Below are 27,567 nucleotides of genomic sequence, written 5' to 3' on the forward strand. Positions count from 1 at the left end.
AATGAAGGGGCAAAAAAAGGTACCTAACTTAGGTTACGTATTTAATATATGCTATGCTTTACACCCCTCCCCATAATGTGCAAATATATAGCCCAAATTTATTTATAAACTATTATATTTTCATCATATTGTGTTTTATTTCATAAGCATTAAAGAAACTTCACTTCTCGCGTGTTTACCGGATTCTAAATAAGTACCGTTTTTAACTACGTGACTATCAAGCGGCAGTTTCTGTCTTCCAGTGCATGCATAATCCCAAGTATTTTTCGTGATATTTACCGTGATAACTGTGATATTCATGCATATGATACGAGGAACAGTGGAAATTGGTGGTTGACCCTAGAAGTAGCGCAAGATCAGGATTCCAACTGCAGTTTCTTGAAACTGCCGTCTGAAATTCTTTACCAGTGAGCATTAGGGGGCTGAACATCTATTGGATTTTAAGAGAAAAGTAAAAGAATTTTTATTAAAAAATGGTTAATAAATGTGTGAACTTAATTTAGTTTATTAATATTAACATTATTTATTTATTTTTTAATGAGGAAGGAGTGGTAGGGAGTAAAGGTGGATGGGGGTGGTAGGGAGGATTAGGCGGTAGGGTGAATGGAGATGGTAGGGAGGAACGGGTGGATGGGAGGTCCTGGGGTAGGGAGGTCGGGAGGTAAAAGTTAATTTGGAATTGATAATGTAAAGGAGTTTGGTTTGATCCCCCCTTTTTTTAATTTATTTATTTGTTGTTTGTTCGTGTGTTTTTTAAATGGCTAACCGTTTTACTGCACGCCAGAAAAAAATTAGGTTTTTTCATTAGTGCAGTAGTTGTAAATTGTGAAGTGTTATAATCGTATTTATTAATAAAGTAAAGTAAAAGTAAAATAAGTATTATTCTCTCTTGAAAAATTTCTGCGTATGTGCCTGAATATATTTTTAACCCCCCCCCCCCCACCTCAAGAAGCCTATCCTATCCGCGAAAGAGGTTTGCTATTTATATTTCTATTTGTACCTGAAAGTACGCAAAAGCTCAAACTTAAAAAAAAAATTGCAAGAGACGGCAAGTTTGCAAAATTTTTCCGGGATTGGGGGAAGAAGTACATAAATAACTGTTTTTTCTTTGTTGCCGGAAGTGTAACTGTTTGCTATTATTAAACAAGTTTTATCTTTTTGAATTATCATGTTCTAACAGGAGAGGAAAAATAGATGACCAGTCTACCCCTCCCCCGTACCGACACCCATGAAAGCTTATTTTCAAAAGATGTTTACCGTATAAATTCTCAATTGCTTTTTGAAGTAGAAACTTCTCAATAGCTGAATAATACTCATCTATGATTGATAATATCTTTGTGCATGCCTAGGAAGAGCGAGTAACTTCTTACTAGAATAGGCTATAATACATGTTGTCTATAATCTATAGAGTAGACTCAGGAAGTAGATTATGGACTAGTACAAGAAGTCGCTGGGGTTAATGGTAATAACCGTGTAGTAAGAACTTGAATGAGAAATTACACACTATTTCGAGGGGCAACCACTCTCCGCCAACTGGTGTTTGTTACGGAGTACCACGTGTTTTGCGTTGCGCGACCGCGTACGTTGTTTCAAAGTGGCGTGCCTCTCACAACTTTTAGGGATTGCTGAAGAAATGGATAAATATAATTACTAAGCAATCCTGAACATATTAAACATTGGGGTCTTCAAAATTAAGTGCCATCTTTCTGTCTAGAATTTGTTCAATGTAGAATGATGGTCAGAATTAAGGTCTAATTTGTGAGGTGAAGCACCTCTTTCTGCCCCTGGAAGTCTAAAAACATACAAAATTCTGCAAAATTTGGGGGAAATAGGACAGTTTATGGCAATTATATACTTTTCTCAGACTATTCCCTCGCCTGGAAAAAAGAAAATGTATTTTGTACCTATAATCTTAGCATTATTAACAACGAGGTGACAAAGTTAAAAATATATCTTAAATAGTATAAACTAAAAAATGCACATTTAAATAGGTTAATTTCCAGCCTATTTTTACAGGCAGGGAACTAAAAAATGTTTAATCTAAACCTATTTAATATATATTTTAGATAAACAGAAACCTATATACCATATATAAAACAAACCTATATTTATCATAAAAGAAACCTATATAATGGGCTATATACAAGAAAACTATTTTATCTACGGTTTAGATAAAACATAGATGTAGTTAATTCTCAGCTGATATAAAGCATTGTGAATAAACACCGGTCTTATACTTCATTATCTGATTATTTAGGACATTTTTAGTATTGGCTAGGTAAGTTAATCACTTATCTGTTCAAGTGAAAATGGTTGTCGGAAAGGATTATAGGATTGTTATTTCTTAGTTTAAGTTATGTCAGTAATTGACAATTGACGTCATAATATATATATATATATATATATATATATATATATATATATATATATATATATATATATATATATATATATATATATATATATATATATATATATATATATATATATATATATATATATATATATATATATATATATATATATATTAGTTGACGTCCAATTACCGGACCTAAGAAATAACAATCCTATATATATAGGATTGTTATTTCTATATATATATATATATATATATATATATATATATATATATATATATATATATATATATATATATATATATATATATATATATATATATATATATTGCATATATTATATTAATATAGCATATATTAAATACATAATTTAACCTAACCTAGGTACCTTTTCCCCCTGAAAGCCCAAAAAACAATTGTTTAAATATTGTAACTCATGGAGAAACCACGTCTTTGCAGTCATTTATGTATAGCGGTCTCTTGAGAATATCTTGTTTGACGGGTTTTTCGTGACTGCTTACCTTGCACAATATATATATATATATATATATATATATATATATATATATATATATATATATATATATATATATATATATATATATATATATATATATATATATATATATATATATATATATATATATATATATATATATATATATATATATATATATATATATATGGTGGCCGGCATTTACGCCCCCTCCGCGATTACCCCCATGTCAATACCCCCAACCTCTGGAAAATACCCCGCGCAAAATATCCCCTGCGGGAAGATACCGCCCCGCAGAAAATACCCCTGAAATCCCCCCCATGAAAAATAAGGCTTTTCAAATTTGAGAATTTTATTAAAGTTTTATTTTTTTAATTTCTGTAGGGGGAAGGAATTTTGGAAGGCTACTTGTGTATTATGCGCCACTCAATCAAGTTTACGCTGTGTAAAATTCTGAACATACCGGTTTTTTCGTTAGTTTCTTCGTTACTTTAGAAATAAATGCATGCAATAGATTTGCATATTAGGGGGGGGGGGGAATATAGCGGGTCTGCAGGCAAAATGTGTTTGGTACAATTATTATGCATATTAGATAGATAGATAAATAAGTGTATGTTAAAGCCAAACATACGGCCATGAAGACAACAAAATAACACTAATGAAAGGCACAAATAACATAAACTTTGATCAGCGATCATCATAAAAAACTTAAATGAAACACTACATTAACCAAATAATAGTATTTAATACTTGGAAAAACGGCCATTTAAAAAAAAAAAAAAAAACATTAACACTTGGAAAAAACATGCCGGTTATTTTGTTAGTTTTTCGTTAGCTCCTCACTTTCAGTTGAAATTTTTTTTTTTTTCTTTTATTCAATTACTTACAGGTAGTATTCGTTAATGGGAAAAATAAGTTTTTTAAAGAAAAGTAAAGAGCCTCATTAAACCAAAAATGAGCGAAAATAAAGTCAAGTAATCTTCAAAGTAAAAACTATTGTATATATGTATATATGTATATATAGTATATATATATATATATATATATATATATATATATATATATATATATATATATATATATATATATATATATATATATATATATAAAATATATATATAAAAATATATATATATATATATATATAAATATATATATATATATATATATATATATATATATATATATATATATATATATATATATATATATATATATATATATATATATATATGGGATCTGCCCTCCCCTGACTTATTGCATAAAGAAACGTTAAACATATGAAGATCCACATATTAAGCTAAAATGAAATGTTTAAAAAGCATTGCACCCTTCTTTTCATCCTCTACAGATGTGTTTTCTTAGTCTAAACAAATTTATTCTTTAAAGAAAATAGGCATCACCCCTTTGAACAATTTTGAATAGAAATATCGCACAAATAGCGAACTAAATGACAAAATAGCATAGAGAATGAGGGGGATACATTTTTGTGAGGTTTAGGCCCCACCCCTACATACTTACCTGTCCGTTTGAATTTCTAGCCTGTTAGTGAAAATGCGCTTATAGATTTTAATTTGCTAACTATTCTCGTTAACTCGAAACCTTTTCAGACGACGAACAGATACTACCAAGAACTGAAGAATAGGTTGACTTGACAGAAGATATAATTGATTTGACAGCCAAGGGTGTTGGTTGTGACTTATGGGGCAAAATCCAAACCAAAACATTATACAGTTCATTACTGATATCGATCACTTTAAAGTCCATTCACATTCGTCTAATCTTCCCATCTACTTTTTAAATGAACCGAATTGTAATTTTTTTAGGTGTCTATAATAAAATCGCGAAAAAGCACATGCGCTTAGAACTTAAAAGAAAGAAGCCTCCAAGTTTTTATATTTCCTACCGTAATTATTGTATATATATATATATATATATATATATATATATATATATATATATATATATGTATATATATATATATATATATATATATATATATATATATATATATATATATATATATATATATATATATATATATATATATATATATATATATATATATATATATATATATATATATATATATATATATATATATATATATATATATATGCTGTCGGACTCTCCATAAATGCTAACAAGACCAAATCAATGTCGAATGCAGTCATACCTGACTTAGCCGAAGGACTTTTGGTTAACAACGAGGAAATTGAGGAAGTGAGAGAGTTCAAGTATCTCGGCAGCATTCTTACGCAAGATGCCAATTCCGAAAAAGAAATACTGTGCCGAATAACATTTGCTGGGTCTGCTTTCAGCTACCTTAGAAATGTTTGGAGAAATAATAAATATTCCCAGAAGTTAAAGCTTAAAATTTATAATATCAATGTGTTCTCTGTCCTTATGTACGGCTGCGAAACTTGGAGCATCACTGCTCACCTAGAACGACGACTCCAGGCATTCGACAATAATTGCCTAAGGTCTATCGTAAATATACGTTGGACAGAAAGAATACGAAATGATGAAATCTAGCGTATGACAAATCATACCCTCTTCCTTGATCTTATTAGAAAGTGGCGATGGATTTATTGGGGGCATATGGTGCGAATGGGGGAAGGAAGGCTGCCGCACGATGCATGGTGTTGGACACCCCCCGGTCTCCGCAAATCAGGGAGACCGAAAATGACCCTTGGCAGGTCGCTAACGAAGGAGGCAAAGCTGGCAAGGTCCTCGTTGGAGGAGCTATGGTTGAAGGCTCAGGACAGGTCGTCTTGGCGAAACACTGTTGCTGCCTTATGCGCCCCCAGGCGTAGGAGGACCTAAGTAACTAAGTAAGTACATATATATATATATATATATATATATATATATATATATATATATATATAAATATATATATATATATATATATATATATATATATATATATATATATATATATATATATATATATATATATATATATATATATATATATATATATATATATATATATATATATATATATATTTCCGGGACTTTGACCGATTTCAACCCTCCAACTCCTACCCCCTCCAAATAGATTTTAGTCTACGTACCGGACGGAGATGATCAAAAATGTCAGGGAGCGGCAGTAACCAATAACAAACCACAAAATAAAAAAAGAGGTGGTATGGGAGGGGAATCCTACCGCTGTGGGTAAGGTTGCCTCTTGCGAACATACCCCAAAGCCATTCCTTACCTTAAGAGAGAAAACCCGAAGGGCATAATTAAACCGTTTTGTAGGTTAGGTATAAGAATTTTCTCATATATCATCGTTTCTTCTTTTTTCTTTTTTTTTTGAGCAAAAGGCATCTGCTATTCTAAAAAACATGGCTTCATTAATTGTTTTTCTCTCAAAGGAATGTTTCTAGTTGCACAGGGGAAGCAAAACAGCATCTCCTAAGATTTGAAACCACTTTAAGAATACTCTGGAACTACTGGAATGAAACACTTTTTAACAAATATAAGAGAACTTGGAGAACAATTACAAACAGCTTTGAATGTTTTCTCCAAAAATCAATTTTTAATAATTTTCCTTTTGGACGGAAAACAATTTAGCTTTGCGAAAGAAAGAGCGATTTGTCTAAGTTCTGTTGCTGTCTGTCTTTGGTGCACACCGGCCAGTGCGCAAAAATTTATTTTGGAAGGAGGGGGAGTGGTGAGTGACAAATTCTTAAAAATGCCAAAAACGGAAGAATGCAATGAAAAATATAGAAAATTACAGGGTAATTTGTTAAAACTCAAGATATTTATGGGGAGATAAAGGCCCTACGTCCCCTTCCCCTTACGACCTAAGAGGTACCGATGGTGTGCAAAATTTTTGCCTCCAAAATACACCTAGCTCTACTTTCTGTACCGCTTACTTACGTCCAGCTTCACAGGTGCTGGAGGAACCGGTATTGGTCTGGTCTTTGAAGCGTAAGAAGTGTGTCTTCTGTCTGGGAGGGGTTGGGGTCTTTATATTTGTATTGTTGACGACTCGAAAAGCATCATTCTTTTATAAATATACCATGCATAAATTATTATTATTACCCAAAAATATCGGGCATACCTTAAACGTTAAGAGAATGAGTTTGAAAGTGAGAAATAGTGGTAGATACAAGGATATTGACAGGAGATACTTTAACTCCTCCCTCCCCTGAATGGGGACGAAATTACGGAATCAAGCTACTGACCCCGGTCGTTACTTAAGGAATTACTTGCGCTTTACTGAAACTTACTACAATAAAACAGATTCCAAATTGGTGGATGCAACTTTTTTTCAATTAAAACAACACAAGTTTTTCGATGTTCCCAACTGAAATACTAAAATGCATTATTTCAGGTGATCCAAAAGAGCCATTTGAGCATTATAAATAAAAAGTTGAAGAGGAAAATAGTCCCTCCCGTTTTGGGTAATTTTAGTGTCTCTAAGTTTCGACAACACTCTTTACTTGTAAGATAAAAACATATCTTTTTAATAAGAGATAAAGGAGCCCAACATCGACTAGAGTTTAAGTTATTAATACCTCTATCAACAAATGTTTAATACATCTAGTTTGAAGACCGGTAATTAATTTACTAAATTATAATATTTGCTATTAGTGTAAATCGTCTGTAAAATAGGGTTTTATAGCTTATTTTATGATTCTATTCAATGCCGAATTATTCTATTTATTCGGCATTTTATACAACCTCTACTAATGCGTAAAATCATATTTGAAAGGTTGATATAGACTACTAAAACGAAGCGAAATTATTCATCAGAATTCCATAATTTATCGGATTTATCCTCATTTGGCTTAAAAACCTACCAAGAGGTCTTAAAAACCTCAGCTATTGATTTTGGATAAAGCCGATAACTATAATAAAGACCTATACTTATTCAGAACTCTAGGCAGATATGTTTATTAAATTATGTAGGCCTAAAACCTAAGCATCATATTCTAGAGCGAGTTTTACAGAACAAGCGTAGTTTCTATGCTAAGTGGTTGAGTGTAGGCTAAAGTAAAAGTCTACAAAACTATCATAATCATTGCCTAAATTTATCACAATCGTTGTAAGAAAATCATTCAAAATTAGAAATCTGAAACGGAGAATAAAACTCTAATCAAGCGCAAAAGGCTTTCTAAGAAAAGCTCATAACTAATCTATTTTCAAAATTTACTAGTTTCTCATCCAGCAGCACGGGCGTATCCAGGATTTTTGTTCGGGATTGGGGTTTACAAAAAGAAACGGTACTTGTGTAGAATCTGGGTACACACGCGATAAGTAAATTTTCGTTAATGCTAATGAAATATAACAAAATAGGATGAAAATATAATAGTTTAGAAACAAATTTAGGCTGTATATTTGCACATTAGGGGTGGGGTGGGGGTAAAGCATAGCATACATCAAATACGTAACCAAATCTAACTTAACCTAACATAGCTACCAAACCCCATAAAACTGGGGTTTATTCCCCCTAAACCCCAAAAAACTAAAGTTTAAATCTTTGTCACGGAGTGAGCAAGACCTCACAAACCTGTTTATCAATAGCGGCTTTGAGATTTCGGTGTCGCCTTTCTTTCGTGTGCACCCAGATTCTACACAAGTACCAAAGAAACTTTAAAAAGCGTATCAAAAATGTGTTTATATGCATTTTATGGGCCGGACAAAAATTTCGGGAAAGGGGGTCGAACTTGGCAACCCACATCCTAGATATGGCCTTGTCCAGTAGCTCCATTTAATTGCTGCTATATTGACGTTTCTATTACACACCATATACTTACTTACATAAGGGAGAATTCTACCTAGACCTCGAATTAAATAAATTAATTGCAACTAATTAATTAATTGCGAACTTAATTTATTTTAATTGCAATTAAATAAAAGAAAAGTTTTTTTTTAACTGAAAATAAGGAGCAACATTAAAACTCAAGACGAACAGAATTTATTACGTGTATGAGGGAGGTCGTCCCCCCGTTAATACCTTACTCTCTACGCTAAACTTCGAACTTTGCCCCGATCCTTTAAGGATGACTCCTGAATAACAAAGGCCGTTAAATTAGAATAAAAAGTTATTTTAAAAGTACTTAAAAATAACCTTTAGCGGAAAGAGCGAGGTATGGACGAGGGGGCGACCCTCCTCATATACATACTGTTCGTTTTAAGTTTTAATGTCGCTTCTTACTTTCAGTTGAAAAAACTTATTTAATTTCTGATCGCTTTTTTTAAATAATGCTGGAAAATCTGGCTCCCCCTCCATGGAAAGTTCTCTTCCCATGAAAAATTACTCCACGGAAAAATCCACCTAATTAGCCTACCCTTCCCCCTCCACCAGAAAAAATCCCACATGAAAACGTCTGTATGCTTCCCAATAACCAATAAATACTATATGTAAACAATGGGCAAAGTTCATAACTTGTAGCCCTTCCCCCAGGAACTGTGGGGGTTAAGTTATCCTCAAAGAAATTAGGAATTTAAAAAATCTAAAAAATTAAAAAAAATTTTATTAGGTTTTTCGATTGTGTTTCAAAAAAATGGCTACGTGAAAATTTTGATCGGGTGACTTTGGGGAAAAATGAGCGTAGGAGGGGGATTAGATACCCTCCAATATTTTTGGTCATTTAAAAAGGGCAATAGAAATTATGATTTCCGATCAACTGAGCCCCCTCCCGATCCTCTACGATCACCGATTCGATAGGATCACCCTTGGGAAAAACAAAACAAATTAAAACAATTAAAAAGAATAAAAAAATAAACACTAAATGAAAATAAAAAAATATAAAAAATAAACATGCATCTGTGATCTTTCTTCTGACAAAAAATGTAAAATTCCGCATTTTTGTACATAGGCGCTTGAAGCCTCCACAGAAGGGTTCTCTGGTATGCTGAATCTGATGGTATGATTTTCATTAAGACCACTTGATGTTTTGGGGATGTTTCACCCTTTTTCCAAAAAATTGGAGAAATTTTCACAGGCCCGTAACATTTGATGGGCACCATTAAATTTGATTAATTTTAAATATTTTGAATAAGCATAAAAATTCGATTCTTTTGATTTATCTATTCATTGTTATTAAGACTCTATTTCTTAGACTTTTGGTTACCATTGAGACGTATCACTCCTTACCTACAGTTTGCTACCGCGAAATGTTTGATACCGTAGCTACGTTACCACTGTATCTAGATTTATATACAGTGTATATTACGGGCAAAATTATCTCTGTTAGTTTGCATAAAACAAAACTTAAGTTATGCTAATCTGAAAATTTTTCGGGCGTGATGTGACCACCATAAGAACTTAAGGTGCACATTTCGGCACAGTTATGTAATCAGGGCTGCCACCACGGTCAGTTCCTAAAATGCTATAATTGCCCAAATTCGCGTGCTACACAGAGATTTTCGGTGCTACAATCAAAAAAATTTGCGCGTCGTGGCTTGCGCTGCGGCACGCGCATGGTTCGCTTAGGTGTACTTTGATTAAATTCTTAGGTCAATTCTTTAATTGTTTTCAATGTAAAGGAATAAAAATGTATCTTCATCTGATCAGAGCATTGAATGGGAAAATATACGCGCACACCTATATCCCGTATTGATATTTATTTAGATTATTGTCATGCATTAACAAATGTTTCGAAGTAGACTATATTTGGATGTGAGACATCATGTAATTGCATTTTGCATGTCTATTTTTTCTAAATTGTGATATTAGAGAAAAAGTGCTAGAGTACTATCCATGATGGAATAGTGCTAAAATAGCACTTCCGTGCTAAAGGTGGCAAATCTGTAAGTAGGCTAAGCCTCTTGGACGATTAAACGGTGGTAGTTAGTCTTTGCCCCAGGATCAAAAGCGAAAAGAAACCGTCGAAATAGACTATTTTTAATACTCTTCAAAGGAATAAAGAGGGGGAAATTTACAATAAACTTGTTTGAATTGTATCATCATCATAATCTTTTCATACAATCCTTTTTTGACAAATCACAAAGGCGATGCTATTAAGTTCTTTTCCGGACTACATAGGGGTCCAAAGTGAAATCAAATGCTTGTTGTTGAAACTTTGTCGAAAATTGTAATTTACTAAAGGTCTTTCCAAAGATCTGCGTACAGAAGCACTACTTGAGAAGAATAGAATTGATGTGCATAGAAAAAGTAGGAAGAACATCAATCAACTTCATAATAAAAGCGAAGTCAAGAGTATTCTCAAACATAAAAGAATGGCTTTTCTAATAGCAGGGTAGCCAGTCTGAGTGATGCCTTATTTCAAAACACTGTAAAAAATAACTCCAAAGCGGAATAAACCCATATATTTTGGCTCAAAAAAATGTAAAGAAATAGTTTCTTGTTGATATGTTTTATTTTTATAATAGGAAAAATAAATGAAGATACTGAAGTATGTCAATATACTTTCCAAAGTCGTTTTTCTTCCCGTCTGCAACATTTTAGATGCGGCTGTGGCCCAACTTCAACCCTCCTCCAAATGCCTGGATTTAACCCTAGAGTAGATACAAAAGAATGGTGTTTTTTACTTTTTTAAATTGGTATTAAGAACCAAATTTTTTGAGAATATGTCTAAGAAATAATAGATTCAATAAAATCAGACAAATTTTGTAAATTGTTAAAGGTCACCTTTAACAGTCCAATAAATTTAAACTTTCATAATATAATCTTTTCAAGGATTTTTTTATCATGATGGTATTTAGTTCAGGAGAGTGGATAAACTAGACAATTAGGCCTTCCTTATACAAGGGGCAACTTACTTTCAGAAATGAATCACAACAGATGGTGCGTTCCAGCTATGGGAAAAAGTGTGACAAGCGTTGTAGAACTGTGCCAAGCCTGGCGGAACTTAACCAACCGTGGTGAAACTGTGCAGCATACATCACGCTTCGAGGTATAAAACAGGAGGCGGAAAGTGGGTGATTCCTCAACGAGTGCCTTGTTCTGCCCTTTTAATTTCCTTGGTAAGTGATAAACAAAAATAGTTTATGTAGGTTATAGTTCCGCACAATGCTTGTACAAATAGATCAACTGAGCAAACCATTGTTCCTTGTTTATTTAATTTTCAAATTCGTGCTAATACTGATATAGAGTAACGTCTTGAACAGAGTCATGAGGCACCATCAAGTCTGGTTTTATTTATTCAATGATGTCGAGAATCCATGTTTCAAATAGCTTGACTATGTGGGCTGAATCACAAATTGTCATCAAATATTTACATATACATTGCTGTCTCATGTCTTGCTTTGTGAATATTAATGATAAGCGATGCCTATCAATCATTGAGCCCATCTCTGTCTTCGGCTAAAACATTTCAGAGGTTGTTGTCGATCATATAATATTTAAATAGGGCTAAATTTGTATTAAATCCCAATCCTGGATCAGAGGGCACATCGTGTAACAGTGAATTGATGACTCAACAAAACACAGTAAATAACAACAATTCGTCACACCGCATTTGATCGTTATTATGTATGATTTGATGGGTTATTTAATTCTAAAGTATCATTTTCTGAAAAATCCATTAGAACCCCTGCATGATTCATTACTAGTTTATTAAATGCTAAAATATACAAAATAAATACACCTACGGAAAGTCTCAGAGGACAAACCCCTCCCTCCCTCTATACAGAACATCCTGAATAAGAGCGCATAGGCTATGCCCAAATATTCAAATATTTGGAACCAAGAGTTTCTATTTTGCGGTATTATCAAATTCGTCCTATGAGAGGAATTGCTCGTGTCTCTTTTTATACTTAAAATATGTGAATCTTTTTACAGTTATGGTATATATTTTCGCAAATACCCTGTTCTGGCAAAATTTGACAGATATATTCCTCTTACAACTCAATTAGTTTTTAATAGAAAGATAAATCGATTTACTCACATGAAAGCCCTTCTAGGCCATGATGACACACAGCAAACAGGGGGGGGGTACGACAATAGCTTTAAAAACACATCAAAATTTGTTTATATTCATTTTTGTTACGTTTTTACGAGTTGGACAAACATTTCAGGGGGAAGGAGATGGGGTCCAAAACCCCTAACCCCCCTGGATACGGCCTTGGTTAGGGGGTTTGACCCCCCCCCCCCCATCCCCCTGAAATGATCGTTCGGCTCGTAAATAGCCTACATTTTAACAAATTTTTGATACAATTTTAAAGTTTCGTTTTGTTACCCCCCCCCCCCAAAAAAAAAAAATCACTCCGAACGAAAATCTTGGATACGGCCCTGAACAAAACATAACCTAGCCAATAGTATTTCATTTACTTATTGGCGATCAAAAGTTATACCAGGCAAGCGCCTGGCTTAATGACACAGGAACTCATGTCGGGGTTGTCCAACAATTCGACGCAAGCTTAATTCGACAAAAAAAAAGAAAGAAAAAAAACAGTCAAATGACAGGAAAATCCAGAGAATTTTTTTCATTTCAGAAGGAGAGGTGAGGTATCATAAATACCAGACTTATTCTCAAGGCCGTATCCAGGAGAGATGTTCAGGGGTTTACCCCCCCCCCCCAAAAAAAAAAGAAACCCTGGTTACGACCGTGCCTATTCTATTGTGGGAATTATCCCAACTTGTTTACCTTGTTAAGGAAGAGGGGGTTCAAATCCCTTCATTTAAATTACACGCTAATATTTGAAACTAATATTGTTTTGTTTAATTAAAGAATGGGAATAAATCTAAACATCTGTAAGATTACTCGAATTCTTAGCCCACAGACCCATAATGTTATGTGCTGCTTCCTTGACAGACGTAAAGGAAAACTACTGAATATCCCCCTTCTTTTGTTGTTAAACTTAATTTCATGTTTAGCTGACATGTTTGGATTATACGAAGGATTATATTTAACCGAATAGGCTTCATCAACTCTCAGGAGGGAGGATAAAATTGTATAGGCCTACTTCTTAAGCAATGCGTGTCTCAGCAATATCTGACGCAAAGCACTGCTTTTGGTTTAAGTGCAATTACCACACAAAATTATCTAAATTTTCATAAAGCTACAGGCAATAAGGTGGAAGATATATTAATCTTTAAACATGCGCTCCCTTAAGGAGTGGCAGCCCTTGAGGAATGTAGAGCCAAGAAACTAACACAGCTTTGTGCTTTGTTTGCCTCAGGCACCTTTGTAAAGTGGCTAGTTATTAGTAATAGTAGTGGTTAAGCATGTGTATTTCGATATGTTGGGTATAGAGTGTCACAATGATTATCACTGGGATCAGGCAGCTATACGGGATTTTGTTGTGTGGGGTTGGGGTAGATACCACAAATTTGCTACTCCGCACGATCCTTGTCAAGTTTTTCAGGACATATTCGAGGCCCAGTTTTCTCTGGGGAATGGGGGCGGTAAAGTTTGAGATAGGTAAAAGATGAATAGACGTAGTTAGAAACCTAGAAATTCTAGACAAAGACACAGGCTAAGGGCCTTCAGCTTGCGCACTCACCAGGCACGATTGCTTTTGATCAGAAAATAAAGAGGATAACTACATAAAAATAGAAAAGTCAACTCATTTTGCATTTAGTTTCGAGAAAATCGACAATTTTTAGCGCATATGAACCCCCGCCCCGCCCCCCTACTTTAAGACAAGAGAAGCAACAAATTTTATACCATTTTCTATAAGAATCCTCATTGGGTGCGATTTGAGAGGTACCTCTCAAAGGTACCTCAGAGGTGCGATAACCTCATAACAGCAACCTCATAATTACAGCAAACAGCAAACAGCAGCATAATAAATTACAGCAGCATAACAACAAACGGCAACACCTGAGAGGTACCTCAGAGGTGCGATAACAGCAAGTGAAATTTTATTTTAAAAAAGCTATCATAAGCTCTGAGAGAGTCAAATTCGCTTCATACACCAACATGGCTGTATTCAGAATTTTTTTGAGGGGGGGGGGTGTTATACACAGTATTTTTTTCAGGGGGAGGGGGTTTAAAAAAAAACGCAAAAAATTGGGTACTTATGCATTAGATGGTCACTTCTATATACTGCTAAAGAAGTCAAGTTTGGTTAACGCTAATGAAATAAATAAAATAGGATGAATATATAATAGTTTATAAACAAATTTGGGCTATATATTTGCACATTAGGATGGAGGGGAGGTAAAGCATACCATATATTAAATACGTAACATAACCTAGGTACCTCCCCCCCCTAAACCCCAAACAACAACAGTTTAAATATAGTAAACGCAATGAAAACCACGCTTTGCATTGCATTTCTCTATAACGGTATCTTGCAGTTAACCCGTCTGGCGGGCTTTTCGTGATTGGTTTCCTTGCACAATATATAAAAGTGACCATCTAATGCTTAAGTACCAGAATTTGTTTATACCCATTTTTATTTACGTTTTTTACGAGTCAGACAAACATTTGGGGGGGGAGGGTCACCCCCCCCCCAACATACGGCCTTGTTCACCAACAATAAAAAACTAATCCTTGGTTTATGACTTTAACAATGCCACTTCAAGATACAAATTAAAATCAAAACTTCAAGGTGATCTTCCTCTGCTAGGCCATGGGTTGTATCCAGAAAAGAATCAAATTGCCAAATGAGCATTTACCATCGAAAAATTTTAGGATAAATAAAATTATGCCACTTGGGTTGTGGTCCTGCCAATCACCTGCTTACTTTTTATGATTAAAGGTAAATAATCAAAATAGCTTCACCTAAAAATTTTCGCCTGTTTTCTTTTTTTGGATTAAAGATAATAAAAAAAAACTACAATAGCGCCCTCTTTGTTAACGAGGAAGCTTGGTCTATGTAACATCACATTTATGACAGTGAAACAATCAAATAGGCTATGCCTACTAGTGAAGACTAGGAAATTCAATCACGCGAACACGCAGTTTGAAACCGACATTTTCCATCATTAATCAGTGCAAGAAGTTGATTAAGCACTGAGAAGCCTCTATGAGAGAAAAGTGGGAATGGTAAACAAAACTATTAGCATAACTTAGTTGTAGAGAGACTACTATCTCAATTTCATCTTCCTTTGAGTAGCCAAACACATGGTGCCACTTATCAAAATACATTAGCGAGCTACGCCTATGCATCGTGAAATTTGACAGACAGCTCATATATTAAGTTCGACCCTTTTGCTCCTTTGAATACTGACTTAATAACAATTCAAGAAAGATGCAACTCTCCTCCTCCATCAGATATTTGCAACTATCCCTGTCGTGTACTATCCCTGTCCCTTTCGTATGCGCAACGCAGACCATTGGTCATCATGTGAAAAGTTACAACCCTGCGGTGACTGCAAAATGCAACACTTTTCGTCGGAGTGACATTTACAATTCATCCAATTAAACGCAATACCCTTAATCCATTGGTCTAATTGGCATTCTTATAATTTATTTGGTTCTCAAGATTGTAGGTTTTAATTTTCAAAGCTGCATTTTATTTTATTTTTTTCAAATATGGAAACAGTCAAAATTTGGAGCTTTTGATGTCAAAATTGTATTTTCCTTATTTTGAAGGCCAGTCAAAACCTTCCTTGTACAGAGAACGGTACTCCCGTACAATCCAGAACACACTCGAGAAGTTTGCTTAATGTAAGATCTAAAATAACCGGTTTCATAGCGACAAAGACAAATGAGGGGCGACAGAATGCATTGGACTTGTATAATCCGGCCTATATACGAGGCGTGTTTGTTAATCAAGGCCCGTTTGATCATAAGTAGCCTACACAACGAATGATTATTTAAAAAAAGTGAATTTATTTTCAAAAAGTACAACTAATTTTTAAAGTACAACTCTCAACTAATTTTAACGTAACCTCTATATAAAAACTTACCGTCTGTTCCGCTAACCAGAAATTAACTTCCGTTTTTTCGTCATCATCATCATTGAAACGTTTGCCTCTGAGGTGTTGCTTGTGGTGGAGAAAAGGATGGTAATCACTCGGCGCAAGATCAGGACTGTATTGTAGGTGATCTAAAACTTCCCAGCCAAGTGTCCAACAAATTACGGCTCTGACTAGCTGTGTAAGGTCTTGCATTGTCATGAAGAAGGCCAATTTCCTTTGTGAGCATGCCATGTTTTTTTTTTTTTTTTTTTTTTTTTTTTTTTTTTTTTTTTTTTTTCGCTCTGAGGAGCTTTCTGAGGGTTAGGCAGAATGCTTCTGTATTGATAGTAGCTCCTCTGCTGCATGAAGTTGACCAAAAAAACACCATGCCTATTCCCAAACACCGACGCCATGATTTTGCACTGGGAGAGACGATGTTTGGCCTTCAAATTTTCAGGGGAGTGTGTGTGAATGCGTTTCCATTCCATGTTCCGTTGCCTTGATTTGGGCGTGATATGTGAAACCCATGTTTCGTCTCCAGTGAGTGGCAACCGTTAAAAAGTTGATGACGACACAAAAACAGCAGTGAACTCTTGGTTATTGGAGCCGGTGGCAAGTTATTATAAAGACTTTAATTTAAAATTAGTTGAGAGGTATGATAAGTGTTTAAAAAATCTTGGTAACAATGTCTAAAAATAGAGTAAAGTATGCGCTTTCTGGAAAAAAGTTTACTTTTTTGGAATAATCTTTCGTTGTGTAATTATGTTCAAACGGACCTTAATTAAAAAACACGCATCGTATTTGCACATTACGGGGGGGGGTATGGTTACGTTAGGTTACTTTACCCCATCCCACCCCACCCCTTAATATGTAAATATATAGCCAAATTATATTATTATATAAAATAAAGTATTATATTTTCATCAGGTTTTGATATAATTCATTATGACCTAACTCCACTTATACTCCATAAGTGGAGTATAACCTAACTCCACTTCTCGAGAAAGTTCCGGATTGTGCGGGAGTAGCCTACCCAGAGAACTATTCAGTAAGATCATTCAAAAACCCAAAAGCGTTATTACAGTTTCTATGTGTCCTGTAAAATCTGCATCATGTTTTATTTATGCTAAAAACCTATATCATATTTATATTCTTTGATCCCGCGGCCCAAACATCTTTGATTGCCTTTGTAAACACATAAAATAAAAATTAATCATTTAGATCAACTTCTAAAGATAACCACTTGTTTATATAATTTGTTTTGTCTTTTTAGTTCCCAGTTTTTCTACTGAAAGAGCAGCGGTTCTATTCATTCATCAAGATACAATACAATGCAACTATGATCTTGGCATAAGGGTTCACGATAAATCCTTAAAAACACTGATGAACCACCCATTAAGAGGCCACGCCTAAGAGCTGAATCGTCCATGGCATTAGAGACTTCTGTACTGTCTTTCCCGTACCCCTTTGAAGCAGCACCTTTGACTTGACTGTCAAGTCGGAAATCCTCAAAGCGAGTCGGGAAGAAAAACTATCTTTCTCTACAAGCCGAATTTAAAAGCTGAAACTCCCATGATGTTGGAGGAGAGAACAAGACAACTTGATTTTTGTCCTTGATTTTTCATTCTGGAATAGTCTCTGAGCCAACTATCCAGTCAGAAACCCTTAGGTCATTCGAGGCAGGTTGGAAAGAAGCTGAGCTGAGGCTGAACTGGGATGCCAGTCAAAAATAATGAAGTGACAGCGCCACCAAGCTGCCAAAAGGAGGTCTCTGCCAACTTAACCTGCTGGTAAGTACACTTTAAGGCAGTTCAGAAAAATAAAAAAGGTAAATAAATTTCAATTTTTAACAGTAGTGTAGGAATGATCTAATCTGGGGAAAAATTCCTGAATTATTTTTTTGTGTTTGCTTTCTGACCCTGAAATGTTGAGTGTTCTAAAGCGTATTTTTGAATGAACTTAGTCAATTTTCAGGCTTTAAAGAGGTTTTCAGTGTTAGATGGCGAATTTCTAGAAAAAAAAACATTGTTGAAGAAAAACATAATTCAAGCTAGAACATTTTTCAGCCACTGAAATGAACACGACGATGAAAAAACAGGGGTCTTGGCAAGAACCTCTTCCAAGGTTCATTACTAGTAATATTAAAAGACTAACCTCCTGGAAGAAGTCAATAAATAAGATAACCAATACGAAAAAATTCAATTTTAAACAAACAAAAGGCCTTGTTTTTCTTCTCAATGAATTTTTGTCCATCATGTCTAGCCAGTACAATCTTAGAACTGAATAATTGTAAAATATGTTGGTATTAACTCCTTATTTTTCATTAATATTTTTGTGATATTAAGTTATCAGTAAAGTTAAGGACCATGTTCGTACTTTGGTTATCAAACCTAACAAATTAAAACAAGAGATCAAACTGGCTTCTGAAGCACCCCTATTTTGTAATTGGAAATCTTGTAACTGCAGACCATTGTATAAAAGATAATTAGCATTAAGTTCGCCGCAGATGATTTCTGGCTCTTCATTCTCGGTGCGAACAAACAGCTCCTCCCACTTCTTCTTGCATTAGCGCGTACAAACAGCTTCTCTCATTTGATCTACCATCAGCGGTCCAATTTCCCTGGAACACGTATTTTGGCAGAAACCTTCTCTAAATGCCTTTGAAACCAACTCGAGACTTCGAAACCTACTTGTAATTCATAAAAACATCTAATAATAACATTGCACTACTAATTACCTATTTTCATATATGAATTGGAATAAATTAATCTAAAATTAGTTTCTTTGAAATTTAGTGTTCCAACGTTGAAGCCAAGTTTCGCGTTCAAGAGAAATCTGACTTGTATACCCGTGAAAAGATCTAATGTCGCTTACGTTTTTACGTTCTCCGGAGCACTAGCACCTCGGTCCGGGTTTTTATAATGGGTGAGATAGGGAACGATCATACTGTCTATTATGTATGTACTGTGCTACAGACACATAAGAGCAATTTGAATTGAAAAAAGGGAAGATTGCATTGTTATCAATTCAGCAGCATAAGCCTCTTAAAGTGGGTTTTGCAGTTTGCATTCGGACTTTACCAGACTGACCTCTGAAACCCTCATATTTTGAATTATAAATAGCCAGAAATGTAGACACAAAAGATAAATTGTCGATTGATAAAAAAGTTCAGAAGTCTCTGGTTATCAAATTAGTTGAATAGCCTCCCAGACATCGGCCTAAACCTATCTGAATGACAACGACATTTTCTTTTTTTGGAACAAGGCTAGCTAATTTCATTCATGTCACAATGACCCTAATCGTCCCAAAAGGAGTCATAAATTCGTTGTGGTTATCCAAAGGGAGTTGCACTAGAAGAATAACGACCTTTGTTAGTACATGGCGCTGTATTTCTATCGATCTTTTTTGTGAAGCAATAAAAGCTGAATTAATATAATTGTTCTGGCTACAAGTCAAGGGAGTGTGTTTCTCTAAGGCTAGTGTATCTATTATTCCCTTACATCTGTATCGGGGGACTGGTTTTACGATTGGAAAAGGGCATATTTTACCAGTGGAATTATAAAAGCAACAGTTTGATATATCCACTCTAGATCCGCGATCCCCAGCGTGGGGTATGGCAATATTTCGGTGGGTCATGGGCAAGACGAGCATCCTTCTGCTGACTATACCTTAGACCCTTAATTTTGAAAAAAAAAAAAATATTGTTCATATGACTGGCGTCACATCAATATGCATTTAAAGAGCAAAAAACGTGCATAATAAAATGATGAATGATGTCATATTGAAATGATGTCATACAGTGTATAAAGGTGTTGTATTCAGACACTAGTATTTATTAGTTTGAAATATTCCTAGAGGACGACCCACAAAACGATACGAAGTTAATGAGAATTATGGTTCCTTAGGGTGAATACACGTAAAGTTTTGAATAACAAAATTTAAATATCAGGAGCGGGAATCGGGATTTTAGAAATGTCTAGGTGAGGGCATGGCGCAAAATCGTTAGGGAGACACTGCTCTCCCTAATTCGTCCTAGACGGAAGGAAAAAGACGGATACTAGATAAAAGAAAAAAGACAACGACGTAAAGCACATTTAAAAACCAGCAAACACTCTGACAAAATTCAAGGACGCCGCCGAGACAAAATTCAAGGTCACAATCGAGACCAAAAGGTGGCTTGACTTCAGAAATCAGAAATCTACAATACTATTTCATCATCAACCAGGGACGTAGCTCCAGTATTTTATTGAAGGGACAAAAGGGGTCCACGTCCGGATAGTCAAGGTGCATGGGCTATATAATTATTTCTCCAAATTATTTCTGGGCAGTGGCCCCCTTGCCCCCCCCCAAAGCCACAATCACCAACATTAATGTATAATAGCTATTCAGTTTTTTACCGACAGCAAATGTTTAGGAAGATATTTCTAGGTTTTGCGCCTAGGAACATATGGGTCTGAAACTTAAAGAGAACTCTAAAATTTGTATTGTTTTCATTATGGCATATAATAAACTTTAGAGTAGTCAGCAGTCTTGTCACCCCCATCCTTCTTGTAACAGATATGGGTACTTATGTATTATACCAAACACAGTCGAGAAGTTTGCCGCATGAAATATCTAGGAAAACTTGTTCCATTGCCGCAATGACAACTGACGGGTGACAGAATGCATTGGACTTTTGCACATTAAGTGGGTGGGGGTGAGGTTAGGTTACTTTACCAACACCCCACCCCCTAATGTACAAATATACAGCCCAAATTATATTATTAAATAAACTAAAGTATTGTATTTTCGTCATTTTTGGTACATTTCATTATGATTAACTTAATTTCACTTCTTGAGTGTGTTTGGTATATTACATATGTACCCAAATATTGGCAGCCTATGGTCTGATTCTAATCCAAAATGCAGTATATTAATGAAGAAATAAAAAATACCTCTAGATGTACTCCAACCGAATCAACCCAAGCTATTAAAAAATCCGCTCCTAGCGTAGTTGTTGCATCGTTTGTAAACCCCAGCATAATGTATCCTTTAGTTGCTGCAATTACCTCCATCACCAAGTACTTACTATCAGTACTCCAAGACAAAGATAGGATCCTATGATAATCTAGATGAACATTTTGACTTAGAACACGAGTTCTATCAAACTCCACACTAGAATTTCCCCGTTTATTCACTCTCCCTCTGCTCCACTGCCTCTGATTATTTTTTTGAGCATTCAGAACTGACACAAAACATATCGATATGATGAAGAGCACTAATAAATTAAAACATTTCCTTCGTTTTTCCACTTGTATCACATACATATTGGCACGATTGTATGTAAGAAATCAGATCATACTGTTTCCAGAATTAATGGTCCAAATGGCCTTTCCGTGCAGGAGTATCCTTAGAAACCTGGAAAAAAAGAAAAGATATACATTTAACAGCTCGGGGGAAAATGGAAACTTACAGTAACATGATATTAATGAACTAACATAAAAGGTAGGATTCCCTGACGAGTAACAAAGGGGACAAGATTAAAAAAGAAAAGCAGTCTGGATCAAATTCTTTGCTTTTTTGTAGTAAAGTTCGATAGAGTAAATTCCCGAATTTTCAAGAATAATGATGGAGGGAAGGACTACGGATTACATAATGTTTTAGAGGTAATTACTTGGCGAGAAAAAAAGGAGAGAGAGAGAAGAAGAAGAAAAGGACTGTCATCCTAATCCAGTAATTAAGATAAATTTGCACTTGAACGAGGTTTTAACCTTACTCGTCTATCCAATTACCTAGGACCAAACAGCATAACCAAACCATCAACGAAATAGAAATGTCCAAATCCATGCAAAGTCGTAATCAATAAATGTAAGTCGTTGTAAATTTACAAGCAAAAGCACCTTAAATCTAGCGAAATATTTCCAAGTAGTACCTTTCATTAGGGCTCATCAGAAGAAATACCACCTGCCTTAACGGGTTTCAAGGCTTTACTTTCTTTAAACGGTACAGTGGAGCCTCTACCATAAGATCTTTATGGTATCCCTATGTTAGGTAAAACTTGTGAAATACATGCATACAATCAATTGTAGAATTAATCAGACTAGATTAGCCTGTAGGATTCAAAGAAACGATTGCCAGCGTAGCCATTGGTTTGAAGTAAATTGTACCAGTTTTCCAGGTACAATTGAACTGTGAGAGGATAATTTGTACCATCTTAACAGCAGGTTAAAAAATTGACATGGCAAGGAGAAAATGTACAAGACAATTTGTATTGTAACAATAAATTTCTAAATTTAACGAAATTGTACCAGAACGTCCAAATTCTTGCAAATATGGTAACGCGGCGGCAAAGCTGCCGAGTGGTCCTGTGTCAACTGCTTCAAACACCTACGGGAACTGTCGCTAAAGTGGTAAACGCTACGAGAAACAGTATGAGGAACTTGTAAAAACATGCGATTTTGTGTATTATATTGGCAAGAATCATATTTGCAAGAATAATGTGTTTGAATGAAAATCTTCAATACAGATTAAAAAATTATAGCGCTTTACTTACTAACTTTTGTAGCAAAAATAACATTAGTTAAATCAAATAAAAAATATAATAATTTAGAAAGTAATTTTTTTTCTAGGTCCAGCAGGAAGTTTTTCGGCAAGAGCGCATCCGGGATTTTCGTTTGCTGGGGATGGGGGTAAAAAATTGTTAATTCATTGAAATTTGTTTATATGGATTTTGTTACGTTTTTACGAGTCAGGCAAAAATTTCAAGGGGGGTTCAAACCCAAAAACCCTCTCCCCTGGGAACGGCCTTCTCTTGTCGTAACCTGATTAGAGTTTAAAAAAAGGCTCTATACAATCGCTTCCTGCTACAAAGTGTACCAGCTCAATACGGGCTTTGAACTTTTCGATCCTTCGAGGTCGAGGCAAAACCTTCAGTGGTAATCCAAGGTTTTGCAAGTATATTGATAAGGCCTACTCAATAATTGTCAGAAGGAACAAAAATATCTTTAAATGCATCAAGGGTCAATTTTCTAGCTATGTGGGAAAATGGAGAATTATAGACAATTCAGTTGAAAACTAACGAGATTTGAATTGAACCTAAGTCACCGTAAAAAAGCACTTAATGAGATTATGCTGCAAAGAAAGAAATAAACATTTGTGTTTTAGTAAGTTTTCTGGCGTGTAGAATGCAGTGGCACCAATTCACAAACATTTAGGGGGAGGGGTAGGAATATTTTCAAATATTTTAAAGGAGATACAAAAGGGTTATCTTTAAAAATGCAGCGAGGAGGGAACTTTTTCGATTTTTAACAAGAGGACACAAAAAAGATACGGTAAATTTTAACTACGTTCTCTCACTTAGTAAGGTAGAATCTGAACACACCACTCCATGTGTCTTTTAATGTTCTTACCAATATACTAATCGCTTCCTTTGCAAACTTTATTTTGATCCCTTAAACAGATCCTTAAAATTTCTCCTTGTTCCTTATTAGGCTACCCCATATGACAAAAATTCTTTAAAATGTTTAAAGACAATCACAAATACTTACTTACCTCATTATAAAATGCAGTGTTTCACTCACCCCCCCCCCCCTTATGAACACATAAACAGCCCAATACAAATATTCACATTTTTTTGAAAAATCGCGACTTTTTTCTTCTCGTCGATTGATTAGCGTCCGCTGTAAGATCAAGTCACACCACTGAACATTATAGGGCCCAGCTCGAATATGTAGAGAGCTGGAGTGGTACTTACTTATAATCCGGTAAACACGCGATAAGAACCGTATAATAGAACCCCAAGGGTCCTAATGAAAAACAGGTTTCCGTGGTATAGTGAGGTATTGCTCACTCTGTGAAAGATATTTAAACTTCAGTTTCTTTGGGGTTAAAGGGGCAAAAAAAGGTACCTAGGTTAGGTTACGTATTTAATATATACTATGCTCCCCCATCCCCCTAATGTGCAAATATATAGCCCAAATTTGTTCATAAACTATTATATTTTCATCCTATTTCGTTTTATTTCACTAGCATTAACGAAATTTCACTTCTGGCGTGTTTACCGGATTCTAAATAAGTACCTCTGGAGCACTAAATGGACAATCATATCATTGCTAAATTAAAACAATTAAAACTTATTCCCCCTCCCCCAACTAACAAGTATTTAGTATATACTAAAGTTATATATACTAAATGAATTTTCAATATAGCGATTTTTTCTTCTTTTCAATTCAACAGTAGCAAACGGTAAACAAGCGGCAGGAAGAAAGAGTAGCGCTACTGAAAATCCATTGAAAATATATATGATTTAGGCTACATGTTTCTCCACTAAGGAAGGGGATGAGGGCAAAGTTAAGTAAATAAGGTACTTAATTGTTATAGCGCCTATGTTAAGTTCTTCATTTAGTAGAACATATTTCTCTTACTAATCCTAATGATATTAGGATTAGTCATATATATCACAAAATATGATGAAAATATAATACTTTATAAACAAATTTAGACTGTATATTATATTTGCACATGAGGGGGGTGGGGTAAAGTATAGCGGGTCTGCATGCAAAATGTTTTAGGTGCATGCCAAAACAATCCTGCACGCAAGAATTGTTTTCTAGCTTCATACCGTCCAAATACTTTAGCCCCACCCCCCTATAGTGCAAATATATAGCCCAAATAATATATTTCCCATCTATTCTGTCACTTCTCTTTGTCTTGTCTCACGCTAAGCTGAAAGAAACTAACGAAGAAACCGGTTCTACATTACGCCAATGGATAAAGAACTTAACATAGGCGCTATAACAGATAAGTACCGCAAATAATTTGTGAGACCACACTGGCAAATCATAAAAAAAACGACAAAAGGCTAACTCCTTTTCATCGTTGCTTGGAAAGGGTCCTTGGCTACTTTAGTTTCAGTGTTGGTTTTGAGGTTTGGTTTTTATATTGTCTTTTGGACTTTTATCTGTATTTTTTTATTATTATTTACTAAGGACGGTTGAACCAAGGTCTCGACCGAAATTGTTGCATAATTTTTCGGTACTAGTGCGTTATACGGACACTGCTATTGAGAAATGGAATGCAGAGTAGTTTTCATTGCGTTTACGATATTTAAACTGTTGTTTTTTGGGGTTTATGGGGGGGGAGGGACCTAGGTTAGGTTACGTATTTAATATATTGTATGCTTTACCTCCACCCCCACCCCCCACCCCTAATGTACAAATATATAGCCCAAATTTGTTTATAAACTATTACATATTCATCCTATTTTATTTTATTTCATTGGCATTAACCAAACTTGACTTTTTAGAAGTGTCCGTATAATGCACCAGTACCAATTTTTTCTAATTTTTACTGACTGTAATTGTCCTCGTTTCTCTCTTCTTTGCGATTTTTTCGGTTTTAGGGTTAAGCAGTCTTCATTTGAGGGTAATTTTTTCGTTATTCATATTATTGACTTACGAATAAATAAACATACCACTTGATGCCTTTTTTTATGCTCTTTCCAAACATAATAATCATTTTTGTCGAAAATGAATTTTACCCCCACCCCTATATATACCAATTCAGGGTATATTTATTTGTGCATTAGGGGGTGGGGGAAAGTTTGAACTTACCTCTCATTTACATCAGAAATAAAATTTACCCCCATCCCCCTAATGTGCAAATATATACCCTGAATTGGTATATATAGGAGTAGGGATAAAATTAATTTCCGATAAAAATGATTATTATAGCGTATTTGGAAATAGCATAAAAAAAGGCATCGAGTGCATGGGCGTAGGGTGGGGGGGGCAGGGGGGGCAGCCCCCCCTCCCAGACCTTCAAATTTACATTAGATATGGCTGAAAAAGCAGATGGTTGGAAAAGCAGTTGATAAAAGGCCCTCCATTTGCGTTAGCGATTAGTTAGATAAGTAAGCGGTTAGTATATTTGGAACAAACGTAAAAAGACATATCGAGGGCTCGTCAAGTAGGAAAAAGTGGCACTGTGCTAAAATCCAGGACACACACGAGAAGTGATAATGCTAACATCAGATAAAAATCTGGGAAATATTTAACAAATCATATTAGGCCTATTGAGTAACAACTCAAGTGAATGGGCCTAGCCTATACCATTCGATGCCTTTTTTTTATGCTGATTACGAATATAACAATCATTTCTATCGGAAATGAATTTTAGTCCCCCTATATATGTCAATTCAGGATATATATTTGCACATATGGGGGTGGGGGTTAGGTGGGGCTGAAATTCATTTCCGATAGAAATGATTATTATATTCGTAATAAACAAACCACTCGATGCCTTTTTTATGCTCTTTCCAAATATAATAATCACTTAAATATTCAATCCGTGGATTATACGCTCAACTCCAAGGAATATACCACGGTAAACAGCCCGCTGTTCTTGAAATAATGAGAAGAATAAATATACGTACTTTTATTTTATGCAACTATAAATAATTTACTGTACACATATAAGTAAATTCAGCACAACGTGTAGCAAGGTTCACTTTCATATATCCGCTCTGTAATATCCAAACTGTATCGCCACAAGAGCTGGAGGAACACTGAATTGTTTCTGTTCTTCTTTACCCGTTCCAAAAGTCGCTTCAATACAAAGCTCTCACGGGAATCACGGCGCCATACTGCGAATCTCCATTAAACTGATCCCCCTTTGCGTCCATTACCTATGGAACCGACCGATGTAATACAATCACCAAAGTCTCCCAGTATCATCAAGATTGCCGCATTGGTTGACAGGTCAGTAGGACTCAATAAACCCAAAGGCCTGGTCGGTAGTAATTAGTAGAATGGTCATTTAGATCTAACAATACACCTCTATCAAGATAAATGAAGGGCTAATGTGATGAGAGGAGATGATTAGTGGGTTTCTGGTTCAAAACAAAAAGTAAGGAGCTTTAGAAGTCCTTAGATTAATCTGGAGAGGATATTACGTGATAA

General features: G+C 35.0%; 1 protein-coding gene across 1 annotated transcript in view; it reads right to left on the bottom strand.

The window, feature by feature from the left end:
- LOC148953840 (MOXD1 homolog 2-like) overlaps positions 1–27,167 on the bottom strand; it is a 147,056-nt gene extending 119,889 nt beyond the window's left edge. The window contains exons 1-2 of the mRNA XM_089085666.1: positions 27,042–27,167; positions 21,565–22,027 (exon numbers count right to left, since the gene is read on the bottom strand). Of these exons, the coding sequence (XP_088941792.1) occupies positions 21,565–21,936 (372 nt within the window). The 5' untranslated portion in view covers positions 21,937–22,027; positions 27,042–27,167. The remainder of the gene's footprint in view (positions 1–21,564; positions 22,028–27,041) is intronic.
- Between the last annotated feature and the right edge of the window lie 400 nt (positions 27,168–27,567).

Source organism: Artemia sp. Qi Xiang Cuo, chromosome 3 (assembly GCF_049724085.1).
Source record: "Artemia sp. Qi Xiang Cuo chromosome 3, ASM4972408v1, whole genome shotgun sequence".
Lineage (NCBI taxonomy): Eukaryota > Metazoa > Arthropoda > Branchiopoda > Anostraca > Artemiidae > Artemia > Artemia sp. Qi Xiang Cuo.